Below are 16,569 nucleotides of genomic sequence, written 5' to 3' on the forward strand. Positions count from 1 at the left end.
CCCTTTTTTCTTTCCTCACTGCTTGAACTGAGCTATCTCATCTCATCTTCTCTGTGGTTGGACTGGGACTTATAGCCTTGCTTTCCATGGAGGCCCTTGGACTTAGACTGAATTACACCACTTACTTTCTTGGGTCTCCAGCTAGCAGACTGGCAGATTGTGGGGTTTCCCAGTCTATAATTGCATGAACCAATTCCTCATGATAAATTCATACACACACACACACATATAAACACATACCTTTTTTCTGCATGTTTCCAATATCTGAATTGTTTTTGCCTGTAAGGCATTAAGGGCTTCCCAGGTGGCATTAGTAGTAAAGAAACTGCCTGTCAAGATAGGAGATGCAAGAGACTCAGGTTCAGTTCCTGAGTTGGGAAAATACCCTGGAGTAGGAAATGGCAACCCACTGCAGTATTCTTGCCTGGAAAAATCCCATGGACAGAGGAGCCTGGGGGACTATAGTCCACAGGGTTGCAAATAGTTGGATACGACTGAGTGACTGGGCACATAAGGTGTTAAGGGGAGAGCTCCCTGGTGGCTGAGCTGGTAAAGAATCTGCCTGCAATGCAGGAGACCCTGGGTCAGGAAGATCCCCTGGAGAAGGGATAGGCCACCCACTCCGGTATTTTGGGGCTTCCCTGGTGACTCAGTTGGTAAAGAATTCACCTGCCAAAAAAAAAAAAAGAATTCACCTGCAATGTGGGAGACCTGGGTTCAATCCCTGGGTCGGGAAGATCCCCTGGAGAAGGGAAAGGCTACCCACTCCAGTATTCTGGCCTGGAGAATTCCATGGATTGTATAGTCCATGGGGTCACAAAGAGTCGGACTTGACTGAGTGACTTTCACACTCAGAAGTGCAAGAGACAGATATTATTCAAAGAGATTTTAAGATAAAGTCCTATTTCCTTTTCCCTACAATACTTTGAAGTCATTAGATATCTGCTCTGGGTTCTCCACCCCCTGCCCATATTTTTTTTTTTTTTTCCCAGAAATTGGAAGAAAGCACAGTTTTGTCTTAAGAGAAACAGAAAAAAAGAAGTCCATCCATAGTCATTTTTTGTGGACAGACCTGGTTCTATTTCCCCAAAGAAAATGATCTGATTTCTTTCTTTAATAACAGAGACAACCAACAATGATGACATAGAATTATATATTTTCCTTTCTCATCTGTGTCACTGAGAAGTCAGGCTTCCTCCATTCTTTAATAAAAATATTACAAAGTAACAAGCATGAACCCTATAATTTAAAGCAAAAAATAAAAATATAAGCCATCTTGTGCATTGGTTACTTTCCCTTAGTAAGGTAAGTTGTAGAATAGTACTCTAGGAACATTGGTTACAGTTAAGTCAATTTTTACAGCTCAAGGAAGAAACTTTATATGGAAAATGTCCAAGAATGCTTCTATTTAAAAATATAAGATTTGTTAAAAATTTCTTGGAATCCTGGCAGAACAGTGGAGAGAACCTGGACTTACTTCTTGCTTCAAACTTGGCTATGCTGCTCAGAAGTAATTTCACCTTGGGAAAGTGATGATCTATGAATTAAATTTCCTCATCTATAAAAATGTGATGAAAATACGCCAAGCACAGCGTTGTTAATAATGAAAATAACATATGTAAGACACTTGACTCCATCTCTGGCACAAAGTAGGGGCTCAATAAATGTAATATTCTTCTTACCTTGGGGAAGAAAAAGCCTACTAAGAGACAGGGACTCTAATGTTCATAGAAGCTCTATAAATAACAGCCCCAAATGAAAGCAACCCAAATATGACAGCCCCAAAAGACCATTGATAGTAGACTGAATTTTTAAAAAGTTGGATAATCATGCTATACAATACTATGTAGCATGAACTACTGTTCATAAACAGTAAACTATAAACATAAACTATAACTATAAACAGTAAACTATAAACATAAACATAAACTATAACTATAAACGTAAACTATAAACATAAACTAAACTCAAGGCTAAATCTCACTAACATAATGTTAAGTGACACAGAATAATACATACTATAAAAGTCCATTGAAAGGTCAGAAACAGGCAAATTAATCCACAGTGATAGAGGTCAGAAATCTTAACCTTTTGGAGGGAGATGAGATTAGAATGGGGAAAGAGGGAGACTGCCAGGGTACTGGAAATGTTGCCTTCACCTGCATAGTTATTTAGGTCATTGGAGGGGTATACGTATGTACAAATTCATCAGACTGTATACTTAAGATTTGCACATTGCATATGTATATCCTTTACCTTTGTACATGTATAAATAGCACATCAAAACAAAACAAAACAAAACTTCTTTTTGCCCCAGGAGCTAGATTTTATATCAGTATCAAATTTATTTATTAGGAGAATCTCTGGCTCTAGATATGACACTCCAGTAGCCGGCTATCTTGCAGGCTGCAGTCTGTCCCTTGTCAGTGGCCCCGTTTTAGAGCTGGCCTGGAGCTGACAGGCATATTACGAGGGTCATGCTCTATCACCATTGACAGCTGGAGAGGCCATCACATGCCATCAGCAACAAAGCAGAGGGAAAACCAGGCGGCGGACTGTACTTCCCACCCTTTGGCTGCGAGGCACAACCCCAGCAATGGAAGGATTAAAAAGCCTCTCAATTTAAAAAGACAGGGGGAGGGGAGGGGAATGTGGGCTGCACAATTTATAAATAGACATTACCAGAGGCTGCCTGATTGTGAAGTGGTTGTTTAGTAAATCTTTCTCCTTTAAGGATTCCATTATCAGAGACCATTTGAAAACATCAGTTTTGTTTTGTCTCTTGGGGAGATCCCGGGTTTCACCAAGTCAGCCCTGTTGGGTGACATTTCTCTCTGCTAGATTTAGGGACAGGCCCTGGATATTCTGAAGCGCCTTTACATGGAGCACAAAGATGATGATGATGACGATGTGTCTTTTGCCAAATGGATGAGCAGCTTCTGGGGTCACAGCTGGATAGAGGAGGATGAGCGAGGACTCCGGGACCGCCGTGGATCACAAGACGCCAGTTACAGGAAAAGCTCCCTGCCCTGCCCAGTGAGTTGTTACAATGGAACCAGGGGAGAACCAAACTAGGGGAGGGGGGTTTCTCTTCGGGTTTTTTGAGGGTCCTATGATATGAAGTTTTCTTTGGTGGAAATGAGTACTTCCAAACCTTTTTTTATATTCACAAAAAACCCTTTTATCATTTTATCTTGTCCTCCAAGGGACCTGATTTTCATCTATTAAGTAATGATTCCTTCATTTTTAGCAACCTAAGATATATTTAACTGCTACTCCGAGCTCCTGAGAAGCCTGGAATAATCCTATTGAGTGGTAATATAATCTAAGCCAAAGGAAAGAAACCTGATGGTATAGTCTTTGTAGCACTGATGTGGATCACTGTTTGATCTCCAGCACTCTTTTTGAAATACTGAAAATAGCTCGACTGTTTGGTGGCATCTAAGGAATTGGGGATGCTACTTAATAAATCACTACCCCTGATAAATTTGATGTACTCTTTCTTCTGGTTCTCATTTAGTTTCCTGGTGGGAGAGAAGCCAACATCTACCACCCTCAGCACTGTTTTTCCACGGCTAGGCAGAGGACAGGAGAGCTCTTGAGAGGGGAGTGGGTGGACCTGAGCAGGGGTGGACTCGGCAGTGGGCACACGGGCACTTAGAATTCCAGCTACCAGAGAGTATTTCCCCAACCCCCTGCTATGCTAACTCCAGGACCAGATAAGTTTTGGGGCTGATGTTATTTTATTTTTAGCTCTAAAGTTCCCAGAAGCGTAATGCATGTGAAGTATATTAAAGCATGAAAAGCAGTCTTTTACTCCCAATGGTCAGCAAGTTTGAGGAATGAGACCTCTTTAAGACACAAATATTTGAAAATAGTTCTCTTAAAAAGCATAGTCGGGGGCCAAGGGAGCGTTTCAATGCTTCACTGAACTCCAGGTTCTTTAAGTGAAAACGGACAGAGGTTGCACTGGATGATCTACAAGAACCCTTCTAGTCTTACTTTCCATAATTCTGCTATAAAATAAACCCTTGCTTATTGTGCTCATGTTTTAATCTTTTATGGCCCACACTGAGGGAGGTATTCATAATTTGTGAACCAGGAATATGACTCGTGTTTAGCCAAACAGTGAGAACCAGGGAGAAACAAGGAGAAAAAAGTGAGGTTCACTGTTTATCACAACAGCCCTCTGGAGCCACCAAAATATGAAAACAAATAAACAGGACATAAAATATAGTCTCTTGAATAGATTTTAGCATTTATTAGACTTTAAAAACTAGGATGATCCACCTTATTTAGAGAATCCACTTGTGCGTTGCAATATTGCTTGCCTTAAACTCTTGGGGAATAGCAGAATTTCTTTGTATAACATTTCTAAAGAGGGTCCATATGTCTTTTCCTGCTCATACTGGCTTTGGGCACTTGCCTGAGTTAACCTGTTTAGATTCTTTGAGTTGACAATGAGTTCCATAATTAGCAGACTGGCAGGCAGAAAGCACGTGTTTATTTAAGGAACGAAGTGCAGGTGAGACATGACGACCTAGCTGAGTGGAGAAGGCGCAGAACCGAGACTGGGGGGCCCCGGGGCAAAGTAGGCAGAGCCCTAGAGAGTGGAGGGCCTGATTCTTCATCCCTGCTCACGCAATGCCACGGATTTCTGAAGTGACTATAGTCGGATGCTTAACTTTTCCTGACTCTAACGTGTGCTCAAATTTTTCTCCCTTTAGAGATACGAAAACAATTAGGTTTTCAAGTTTTGTGTTTTGCTTTGAGCTCAGAAAAAATAACTTGAAAAAACTTACTCTTAGCCTTATCTTTTTCTTTCTCTCCCCACTGCTCCACTCAAAGGCGCCTCCCTTGCAGCCTGTTAGTAGCCTGCATCCATAAGTTTCATATTCATGCGAAGAATTTTCCCCTTCTTTCCTATCTGCATGTGGTTTCCACTGTGGCTCTTCAGCCTCACGATTCTTGCAGAACCATAGTGATGGAACATTAAATCATTAAACATATTTATTGAACACCTACTGTGCGCCAGTTCGTGTTCAAGGCACAATAGGATAACAGTGGAGAAGACATATACGGTGTCTGTGCTTGTGGCATGTCCAAGCTAGTGGAAAATACAAATTTGGCAGAAAGAATGAGGTAGACAAGGCATAAAGCTTGCCCCATCTTAGAGAACACTACTATTTTGGGCATCTACTGATAGTAGAAGAGAGGAAACAAGTCCAGGGAGCATTATGATAAAAGCTCCCCTGTAGAGTTGTCACAGACACCTGAAACTTATTACTAATTTCTTAGATGAGTAGAGAACACACAGTACTTTTTGACAAGGCTCATTATAATCTGTGATTGCTGATTTAAATCAAATTAAAAATCTAACTTTACTGGCCTGAGGTACTTGGGTGAAAAAAAAGATATTTTCACCTCTCTCATTATTGAACGAATCTTCCTCCCCCCATTGTCACGTGAATACAAACTTGTGGTAGAAAAACCTCCATATCCCTTATTTATTCTACTCACCGAAAGTGAACTTTAAATAGTTGATTTGACTTTCTCATCTTCAGATTAATGTGGTTCTCTTAGCCTTGTTCTGCACAGTTAGGGCCTAGTGGAAGTGAGGATTATGCTGAATGATAGGCCTCTTCAAGGAGGAACTGAGTTCCCGGGCCTTGGGCTTCCCCAGTGCTTCTTCTTTGCTCACATAGGCACAACATGTACTGGTCCACATCATATTATTTGAGGAGGTTCAAAATAAACCTCTTACCTATATGTACCCCAAGGATTTTTTTTTTTTCTTTTTAAAAACAATCACCTTTAGCCAATTTTATATCCTGTCTTTATAGTCTCAATTTAAAGCTGCAGAAGTGAAGTGAAGTGAAAGTCGCTCAGTCATGTTGGACTCTTTGTGACCCCATGGACTGTATCCCACCAGGCCCCTCTGTCCATGGAATTCTCCAGGCAAGAATACTGGAGTGGGTAACTGTTCCCTTCTCCAGAGGCTCTTCCCAACCCAGGGATCGAACTCAGGTCTTCTGTATTGCAGGCAGATTCTTTACCATCTGAGCCACCAGGGAAGCCCAAGAATACTGGAGTGGGTAGCCTATCCCTTCTCCAGTGGATCTTCCTGCTCCAGGAATTGAACCAGGATCTCCTGCATTCAGGCAGATTCTTTCCCAGCTGAGCTACCAGGGAAGGAAGCTGTAGAAGATGTATCTAATGTTAGTTTTTGCCCTGATTGGCCTCAGGGTTGTTACACACTCTGCCATCGTGGTATCTCACTACAGCGCTGGTTCTCCACTAGCTGCTCCCTGCAGGGGCAGGGTGGGCCTTGGCCCCCTTAGAGGATTTCTCACACCTGAAGAGAGGGGAATGCCCGAAAGTTTCGTGACTAATGTGGTTCCTTGTTTTTCAGCTTAAATTTGTATTCCATTTAAAGAGGAGACAAACTTGATCCAAAAAATATTAGTAATAAATTTCAGGCGTCAGTGACAATTCTACAGGGGAGCTTTTATCACAATGTTCCCTGGACTGGTTTCCTCGCTTCTACTATCAATAGAGGCCAAGACGGAGGAGTCTCTGGGAAGGGAGCAGAGTGGAGTGGGCGAGAGTGAGGGCTCTGAGGTGCCACCCAGGGTCTACACTGGCAGCGTAACCTCTCTCCGTAAATGGGATTGATGAAAATAGTACATACATCATGCAGGTGGTGTTCGGATTCAGTGAGTAACGTGCGCAGTGCGCTTAGAACAGTGCCTGGGACCTAGTAAGCACTTTTCCTTCCCCTCTCTTCCCCACCCCTTCTCCCTCCTCCTCCTCTTTTTTCCTTATGTGTCAGAGTTTAAATTGTCTTTTAGTTTCCCTAAAGGATGTCCAGTGGATGGTACTGACCTACCATTTTACCAGTTGAACACTTGAATCTTTGTTCCCTGATGCTGTTTCCATATAATGCTGGTTAACTAATTTATAAATCTCTTGGCTCTGTTGATAGGCAGTTAGACTACATTATAAAATATTCCTCACATAAAATTCATTTAGACTATTTCCTAAAGACCTACAAATTATTATTACTTTTGTAATAGGATTTTGTTATAACCAGTACATTATTTAAAACCGTGTTTCACTTAGAAATAGGATGAATTTGTTGCTGTTGAAGATAAAAGTTTGGGGGTATTACTCCAATGAAGGGGCTTCCCAGGTGGCTCAGTGGTAAAGAATCAGCCTGCCAAGCAGGAGATGCAGGTTCGATCCCTGGGTGGGGAAGATCCCCTGGAGAAGGGAATGGCAACCCACTCCAGTACTCTGGCCTGGAGAATCTTATAGACAGAGGAGCCTGGCAGGCTCCATTCTGTGGGGTCACAGCGTCAGACATGACTTAGTCACTAAACAACAGCACCAACAACCCAAGGAAGAGACGTCTTATGCTGAAGCATTTGCCTCTCCGTGAGGTCACTACTCATGTAAGTCTTAGGCAAGTCTCCTAGCCAAACTAAGATTCATTTTGCTCATCTGTGAGAAGGAAAGAATGACTCCCTGGTGGGATTTGTTCAGAGACTAGAGATAAGGCCTGGTCCCCAGAGTGCCTGATACACACAGTGCACTAAGATTCAACATGGGTCTAAATTATCTCAACACCTGGATCTTTTCCCCACTTATTTCTCATCATGTTCAGGTGCTTGCATTTACTCAGAGGGCAGGGGGGTACAATTGAAGGGTGATTATAATTAAACCCGGAGAAGGCAATGGCTCCCCACTCCAGTACTCTTGCCTGGAAAATCCCATGGACGGAGGAGCCTGGTAGGCTGCAGTCCATGGGGTCACTAAGAGTCGGACCCGACTGAGCGACTTCACTTTCATTTTTCACTTTTACATATTGGAGAAGGAAATGGCAACCCACTCCAGTATTCTTGCCTGGAGAATCCCAGGGACGCGGGAGCCTGGTGGGCTGCCATCTATGGGGTTGCAAAGAGTTGGACATGACTGAAGTGACTTAGCAGCAGCAGTAGCGGTATAATTAAACCCAGAATAAAAACCTTCAAGTAGTTCTTGGAGTGAAGGTGTTACATAACTATATTTTCAAAAGGCGAGAACCTATGGCTTGGAGTCAAGAGTGCATAGGATTTTTTTTTTTTTTTTTTGACAGAAATGGTTTTCTGGCATCCCTGTGGGAAATAGCAAGATTGTTCAGAGCACTATTTTCTAGTGAGAGTCAGCACTATTAACTCCTGGGTGGTAATTGCTCCACACGTCCATGCCTGCTGCAGGCTTTGTAGCCTGGGAGCCGGGGAGCCCAGGTCATGAGCTTGGATTGTGGGGGATCCCATGCCTCACACGAGGACCTGTGTCACAGCATGGGAGACAGATGGATAAGGCTGATCCATGGACATGGAGATGACATTCCACACCTTGAGAAAATAATAGGCAATTTAGGACATTGATTCAACTCTTTGGGGGGGGTGGGGTGGGAATTGCATTAGAAGGGCATATAGAATTCCAAAAGTAGAGCTTGCTTACTAAGAAAACATTTTTAAAAGTGAGAAGTTTTCCATGTAACCAATTAGAGTGCTTTTTATGTGTGTGTTTATTTATTTTTAATCAAAGGATAATTGCTTTACAGTATATTATGTTGGTTTCTGCTTTTGAATCAGCCGTAGGTATACACATACTCATGTCCCCTCCTTCTTGAACCTCCCTTCCGGCTGCCTCCCCAGCCCACCCCTCAGGTTGTCACCAAGCCCCAGTTTGAGTTCCGGGAGACATATACAAATTGCCACTGGCTATCTATTTTACATATGGTAATACATGTTTCCATGTTACCAATTAGAGTGCTTTTAAAGCTTGTTTCTCACAAGCTTCCACACCTAAACAGACTAACTGGAAATTTCATCTGCCATAAGGAGATATTCAGGGTACACTTTATTTACATTGTGATGGAAACCCTTGCCATTTTTTTCATGCCTGTCAATGGAAGAGGACATTTGTACAAACACGTACATTTCACTCCCAGTCTCACATCTTTTAAATTTTATTTTTAAGATTTTTGACGTGGTAAGAACGTGTATCATGAGATTTACCCTCTTTGGCAGATTTTTATGGGTACGATACAGTATTGTCACCGTTAGGCACAATGTCGTACAGTGGAACTCTAGAGCTTATTATTTATTTGTCTATTTTGGCTGCACCGTTGAGGCATGTGGAATCTTAGTCCTCTGACAAAGGGTAGTACCATGCCCCCTGCAGGGGAAGCGCAGAGTCTTAACCAGTGCACTGAAATGTTATACCTGTTAATAAGCAACTGCCCCAGCATACCCCTCCCCAGCCCTTGGCAACCACCATTCGATTCCTTGCTTCTAGGAGCCTGACCATTTCTGATACGTTATGTAAGTGGAATTGTGACGTGTTTGTCCTTCTGTATCCCAGTCTCAATTTTTTAGCATATTATTGTTCTTTTTTTTACTGACAGTATAGTAAGTGATCAGTATAGAAAACATGTACAATACTAAAAAGGAAAAGCAAGAAAATGACCCCAGATCACAGACAAAGCCTTTTATCACATTTGGGTATGTTTAAGGACTACCCATCTGATGATGTCCCCTGATTTCCAGCCCCTCGCTGCTCACATCCCAGACTCCCCACTCCCCTCAGGCGCTCCCCACCAGACTTCTCTTCCTTCCACACCAGCAGGCTCTTTCTGCAGCGGGCTTCTGCGCACATTGTCTCCTCCTTAAGCATCCTCTGTTCCCTAATGAGCCCTGCTTATCCTTCAGGTTGTCACTTAATTGTCATGCCTTCCAGAAGTCTCTGCTGATCCAGCTACCCCAACACCCACCCAAATATACGTGGTTTTACCCTACTGTACCCTCTCATTTCACCCCAAACATTCCCTTTACAGCGTTTGACCAAGGATGCAGGCATGTGCCCCATTTATTATTTATCTCCCATGTAGACATATGATCTGAGAGGGGGACCCTCTTTTACTCCTCAATTTATCTTCCACCAAGTACCATGTCTGACCTACAGTAAATGGACCAATATGTACAGTCTTACCTCATGTATCTTAGCAGTTTTCTAAATCTTTAACCATATTTCTGATTATTGTTTGAGAGTAAGTTTCTAGATATGTATATTAGTTTGCTCAGGCTGCCATAACAAAATACCACAGACCAGGTGGCTTGAACAACAGGTGTTCACTTCCTCACCGCTCTGGAGGCTGGAAGTCCAAGACAAAGGTGTCACAGGTTTGGTTTCTGCTGAGGCCTCTCTCCTTGACTTGTCGACGGCCGTCTCCTCCCTGTGTTTTCACAGTCTTTCCTCTGTATGAGTATGTCCCTGGTGTATCTCTCAATTTCTTCCTCTTATAAGAACACTAGTCAGAGTGGATTAGGGCCGCCCTGATGGCCTCATTTTAAGTTAATTTTTCAAGGTCCTACCCTCAAATATGGTCACATTGTGAGCTATTCACATGGAGCTTCAATATGTGAATTTGGTGGGGCAGGTTGCGGGGGAGGGATGATACAATTCGGCCCATGTGCAATGAGGACCTTATTTTAAGCCTTTTGATTCATATTGTCAACAGCTTTCCAAGAAAGTTGTATCCATTTATAGTCCTGCTACCAGCAAGGAATGACTGTGCCTATTCCCTTGCACTCTTGCTAGTGTTAGTATTATTTTAAAAAAACAACAACTTTTTTTTTGCTAACCCGAAAGGCAAAATTGTATGTTATTTCATTGTAACACAATTTTGACTACTAATAAGCCTAAACAGTTTCCACTACTTGGTATTTCTTTTTCTTTCATTCTTTATACGTTTACTCACTGAATGTATATTTAATAACTCATGCTGTGAAGGCAGCAAAGTGCTGTGTACTGAGTTTCTAGGAGAGAATGAAACGTGGCCCTTGACGTGGTGGCGCACACAGTCTACCGGAGAAGAGACACGTGTAACAAAATTAACCAAAAGGCCGAAGACAGTGGTGAAAAGTGTCACGAGGTATGAGACCTCAAGAAGAGCGTCTAACAGTGCTGCGGGGGCCTGGACCAATTAGAAGGGTAGGCAAGGCTTTCTGCGGGGTGTGGTTTCCACGTGAGTGAAGCGCAGTTACCCCGGGATGAAGTGAAGGGGTGGGGTCACAGCCAGAGAGGACCTCTTGTGAAGACGCCTGCGCTGGCTCGGAGCAAGTGAGCCGGCGGAAATGAGCAGGGGGAAGTGCGCAGTGAGGCTATGTCCCTGAAGAGGTGAGGGTGGTGCAAGATGAAACGTGATGGGGTATGTTTGCTGAGGTTGTTTTAACTATGCTGGCCGCTGTGGGGAAAGTGAAATAAAGTGAGTAAGAGTGAACCCAGGATAGCTCCAACCAGGAAAGAGGCTGCTACTGTAATCTGGGCGAAAGGTAATGATGACTTGGATTAGGGTAGTAACAGTGGCACTGGAAATGAGTGAATGATTTTTAGAGACACTTGAGAGGTGGATTCTACTGACTTGGCAATTGAATGTGGAAGGTGGCCCTAGTAACCAGGTGAATGGTGGTGCCTTTTCTAAATTGAGGGGCACTTGAGAAGCAGGAAAAGGAGAACATCAAGACTATATTGTCACCCTGCTTATTTAACTTATATGCAGAGTACATCATGAGAAATGCTGGGCTGGAAGAAGCACAAGCTGTAATCAAGATTGCCGGCAGAAATATCAATAACCTCAGATATGCAGATGACACCACCCTTATGGCAGAAAGTGAAGAGGAACTAAAAAGCCTCTTCATGAAAGTGAAAGAGGAGAGTGAAAAAGTTGGCTTAAAGCTCAGCATTCAGAAAACTAAGATCATGGCATCTGGTCCCATCACTTCATGGCAAATAGATGGGGAAACAGTGGAAACAGTGTCAGACTTTATTTTTGGGGGCTCCAAAATCACTGCAGATGGTGATTGCAGCCATGAAATTAAAAGACACTTACTCCTTGGAAGGAAAGTTATGACCAACCTAGGGAGCATATTAAAAAGCAGAGACATTACTTTGCCAACAAAGGTCCATCTGGTCAAGGCTATGGTTTTTCCAGTGGTCATGTATGGATGTGAGAGTTGGACAATAAAGAAAGCTGAGCACTGAAGAATTGATGCTTTTGAACTGTAGTGTTGGAGAAGACTCTTGAGAGTCCCTTGGACTGCAAGGAGATCCAACCAGTCCATCCTAAAGGAGATTAGTCCTGGGTGTTCATCGGAAGGACTGATGCTGAAGCTGAAACTCCATTACTTTGGCCACCTCATGCGAAGAGTTGACACATTGGAAAAGACCCTGATGCTGGGAGGGTTTGGGGGTAGGAGGAGAAGGGGACACCAGAGGATGAGATGGCTGGATGGCATCACCAATCTATGGGCATGAGTTTGAGTAAACTCCGGGAGTTGGTGATGGACAGGGAGGCCTGGCGAGCTGCGATTCATGGGGCTGCAAAGAGTCGGACACGACTGAGCAACTGAACCGAACTGAACTGAACTGAGAAGCAGGTTTGGGGGGGAAAGGCAATGAGTTTGAATTTGGACAGATCAGACTGTGTGCCTATGGGAAACCAAGAGGGGAAGTTTTGAGTGGGCAGAAGCTCAGAGGAGAAGTCAGTATAAATGAGGAAACTAGGTTATAGATAGAAATTGAAGTCTGGGGATGAGACATTTAGGGAGACAGTGTTAAGTGAGAAAGCGAAGAAAGGGGAGGAGGACTCGTTTAGAGCGCTGGGGGACTCCAACAGCTGTGAGCAGGCAGGAGGGAGAAGTGAGCAGACATTTGAAACACAGTGGCAGATGGGTGAAGGGGAAACCAAGAAGGTGCCATGGCAGAAGGCAAGAGAAAGACCGTTTCCAGAACGGCTCCCTGGGTACCTGGGTTGAAGGTTACATAAAGGACAAAAGGCTAAAACAGTCACAGTATTTGGCAACATGGAGACCAATACCCTAACTAACATGTGGTTGCAAAAGCTGGATTGGAGTGGTTTGGAGAGTAAGAAAAATTGAGAGAGCAAACGTCACAATTCTTTCAAAAGTTTGGCTTCTCTGAACTCTGTCTTTTGATCATTTTCCAATTGTTGTTGATCATTTTCTATTGCTGTCATTGTGTTACCTGACCTCTGTGTTTGTATGTATATGTGAATATACTTATCTTCAGAGTATTTATTAAATATTAGTAACTTGCAGCAAATATTTTGTTTTTTTTTTGTCCACTGCATAATTTTATGTTGTTTTCATGTATATTAGCTTTATTTATGTAATTAATTTTTTTCCTTTTGACTTCTTATATTGTTCTTTGCTCTTAGAAATTCCTTCTCCATACAGAAATCACACAACTATTCATCTTTGTATTTTTTTTTTTAATGTTTATGGCTTCTTTAAAATTTTCATTTGATTATTTTGAAATTTTTTTTTACATGTCAGTTTAAGACTTGGGACACTTGATTATGCCACCCTAATAATACAGGAGCAACAAAGCTAATCTTGGGATGTTTAATGTTTTGACCAATTGATTCCACTGCCTCACTGCTGTAGAAAGGTCCTACTGATCAAGAAGATAAAATTTCAGTTCAACATGAGATTCGTTTGGTTAGTAATTTATGGACATTCTGTCTCCGTGTTAATATTGTGCAGTCTTTTTATATTGTAACATTTTTCATTCTGTATCCCCAGTTTCCTGTGCTTCCCAGAATGATGTCTTCTGCCAGCCATCCTAGAAGGTATTCTTATGAGGACCAGGGATTTCGATGCCACACTCATGTGCGGGATCACAGAAAGTGCTCAGGGGATGGGTCATTCAAGGAGCCATTGGATTCAAAAGGAAGATCCCATTCCAAAATTCAGTCATTTTCAGACTCCTCTGAACAGCAACTGTGCTTTAGAACCAAACGTTCCGTCTCTTTGGTATGTAACAGAGTTATTGAATATTTAACCTGTCTTAGAAAAGGAAACTCAAAGCGTTCGTACTCTCCCAGTTTGAGGAGAACAAATCTAACTTCTTATTTACAGTTTGGCACTGAGATCTTTGGAAAATGACACCCATTTTAGATAGCCCAGATGTACATAAAGGTTTTAAATTATTATTATTTAAAGACATCAGGTGTAGGAAGAATTAAGTACCGGTTGGAATGTTTTTGTTACCAATGTCCTCTAGTTCTTTGAGACTGTTTCTATCACCCTTATTACAAATTATTGTAATCATTGTAATTATTACAAATAATTGTAATGTGTTCTCCTTTCACTATCTGAAGAAGAAAAAACTGCCCCTAATGCTCTTGTCCTCGCCTATGTAATCTGGTAGGAAATAGTCTGTGATGGCGTTGTGCCCCCTGTATCTTTAAGAAGCACATGGAAGGAACTCTGTGGACCCCATGGAGAGCAGGAGCAGGAGCAGGAGCAGTGGCCTCGTGGGAACCCAAGTGAGGCATAAGGGAAACACAGGCAGGAAACGGGGGAAGGATAGAAGCGCCACTGATGACGCCAGAGCTGATACACAAAGTACTAAACTAGAGACCGATTAACTGCAGGTTAGTTTTCAACTCTGCAATGTGTTCACTGAGCAGCCTTGAGCAACATACTTCTTTTTTGGTAGGTCTTTGATTTTGGTTTTATTTTGCAAATGAAGAACAATGATATGTTTCTGCCATGTAGTAGATGGAGTGAATAAGTAAGGCTAGATCCACCTGGATCTTGAGCTGTGCTCTGTGACTGGCTGGGGAGGACACTCAGGGGCTTCCTAGCTCATGGTCCCCCGAGCTCGCTGCTTTCTGCCCAGCTCAGATGGCTGCTGGGATTGTCACTGTGCGTCTTTGCCTCACGGTGGGACGTCACTTCTGTCACAGTGACCTTGTGTATCTATGACCCCCCTTCAGTAAGTGCTGTCTCTACAGGATCAAAAAAGGAAGAAGGAAGGAAGAATAGTGACCAGCTGTCACTTACTACGTCTAAACTTTATTAAGGGTTTCTAGTTTGTCTTTTTTTTAAATACTGCTTTTTTTTTTTTTAAAGATATGCTTTCAGACTTAGAACAAGGTTGCAAGAAGAGTGCCAAGACTACACCTTTCACCTAGATTCCCTCTAAACGTGAACATATTATTGCGTTTACGTTTACTCTCTTTTTCCTTCCCACCCCCAAACAAGGGCACAAGGATATAAATACAGTGTGGTAATTAAACTCAGGAAATGAACACCAATACAATCTATTGGCCTTATTCATATTTTGCCAGTTGCCCCAATAATATTTTTTATATCAAGATTCCAGATCATGTGTTGCAACTGATTTTCGTGTCCCTTTAAGCTATTGTATTTCTGCAGCAATGCCTCAGTCTTTATCTTTGATGAGACTGGCTGGTTATGTTTTAGAATGATGCTCAGTTTGAAATCATCTGATATTTCCTCATGATTAGATTCACATGATGAGCTTTTGGCAGGAATAAAAATTTTTTTTTTCACATCTGTTTCAAAACTGCTTGTTAAAGTCAAGCAATATAATAAAATTATATTAATCAGGGAACTGACTTGCTTTAAATTCTTTCTAGAACAAGGAAGGATATAAATATGTTTTGAAAAAACTTTTAATCAGAACAATTCTTTGTTTATTCTGATGGCCACAGAAAAAATTCATATCACATGTTTACATAAGTGTGTAAATGTGAAATCAATTTTCTTACTTAAAGAGATGTCATTACCTTATCCTTAAAATATAATAATGTTTGTTTCATTCACTTCTCAAGTTCTTCCTTTTGAGTGCCAAGATAACCAAGGCAGCCTTTTCAACTTTTTTGACTCAAGAACTCTGTTCATAGTTATATATAGTTGGCCCTTTGCGTCCTTGGGTTCTGCACTTGTGAACTGGGCATCTGTGAATCTCAGTACCCATGGGTGGTTTTGGAACCAGTCCCCTTGAGGATACTGAGGGACAACTGTATAATAACCTAGAAACCTGCTAGGAATTTACAAAATCATTAAAACTCTTTTCATATTATGTGATCAATATATATGATAAATAATTTTAAATTAAATATTTTAAATTTTATATTACTTTAAAACAGTATATTATAAAGTTTTTCTTCATTCCAAATAAAGAAATTTGGAACAATGCATACTTTAAAACATTTTTCTGTTTAACAATTGATGCAGTTTTCTGAAACTAGCTACATTAAAAAGCATGATTTGTCAGGAAATTTAAAAACGATGTATATTGCCTTTTATTTGGGGGCCAAATGTATATGACTATGTAGATTTAAATTTTACATCTTTTAGCATCAAGAAGAGCCAGAAAACTGCTTTTGTGATCTGTCCATGACCAACAACATTAAAGTTTTTCCTTTTGACATTGAAAAACTCAACTGGCTTTTTAAAATAATTTTTCTCACTTTGTTTCTAACTGATAAGAAAAAATATTTCATGTCACTATTATGAGCAATTTTCACATAGTCTTTATTCTCAATGAGGGAAAAGCCAAATTGCAAATAATCATCGTTATATTTTCTCTGTTTTATACTGTTCCTATAAGGATTAGAGACATTCATGGCTGCTAAATATGAATTATGATCAGATTGATGGATTTAATACAAGTGCTGGAACT

The 16,569-nt window shown here is 41.5% G+C and overlaps 1 protein-coding gene across 4 annotated transcripts in view; it reads left to right on the forward strand.

Moving 5' to 3' along the window:
* LNP1 (leukemia NUP98 fusion partner 1) overlaps positions 1-16,569 on the forward strand; it is a 41,742-nt gene that overhangs the window by 21,627 nt on the left and 3,546 nt on the right. For 3 of the 4 annotated variants that reach the window (XM_061133981.1, XM_061133979.1, XM_061133980.1), the window contains exons 3-4: positions 2,842-3,036; positions 13,656-13,886. In XM_061133981.1, the coding sequence (XP_060989964.1) occupies positions 2,881-3,036; positions 13,656-13,886 (387 nt within the window). In that variant the 5' untranslated portion in view covers positions 2,842-2,880. The remainder of the gene's footprint in view (positions 1-2,841; positions 3,037-13,655; positions 13,887-16,569) is intronic. The other variant, XM_061133978.1, reaches the window with a different exon arrangement.

The sequence above is a fragment of the Dama dama genome, chromosome 31 (assembly GCF_033118175.1).
Source record: "Dama dama isolate Ldn47 chromosome 31, ASM3311817v1, whole genome shotgun sequence".
Taxonomy (NCBI): Eukaryota; Metazoa; Chordata; class Mammalia; order Artiodactyla; family Cervidae; genus Dama; species Dama dama.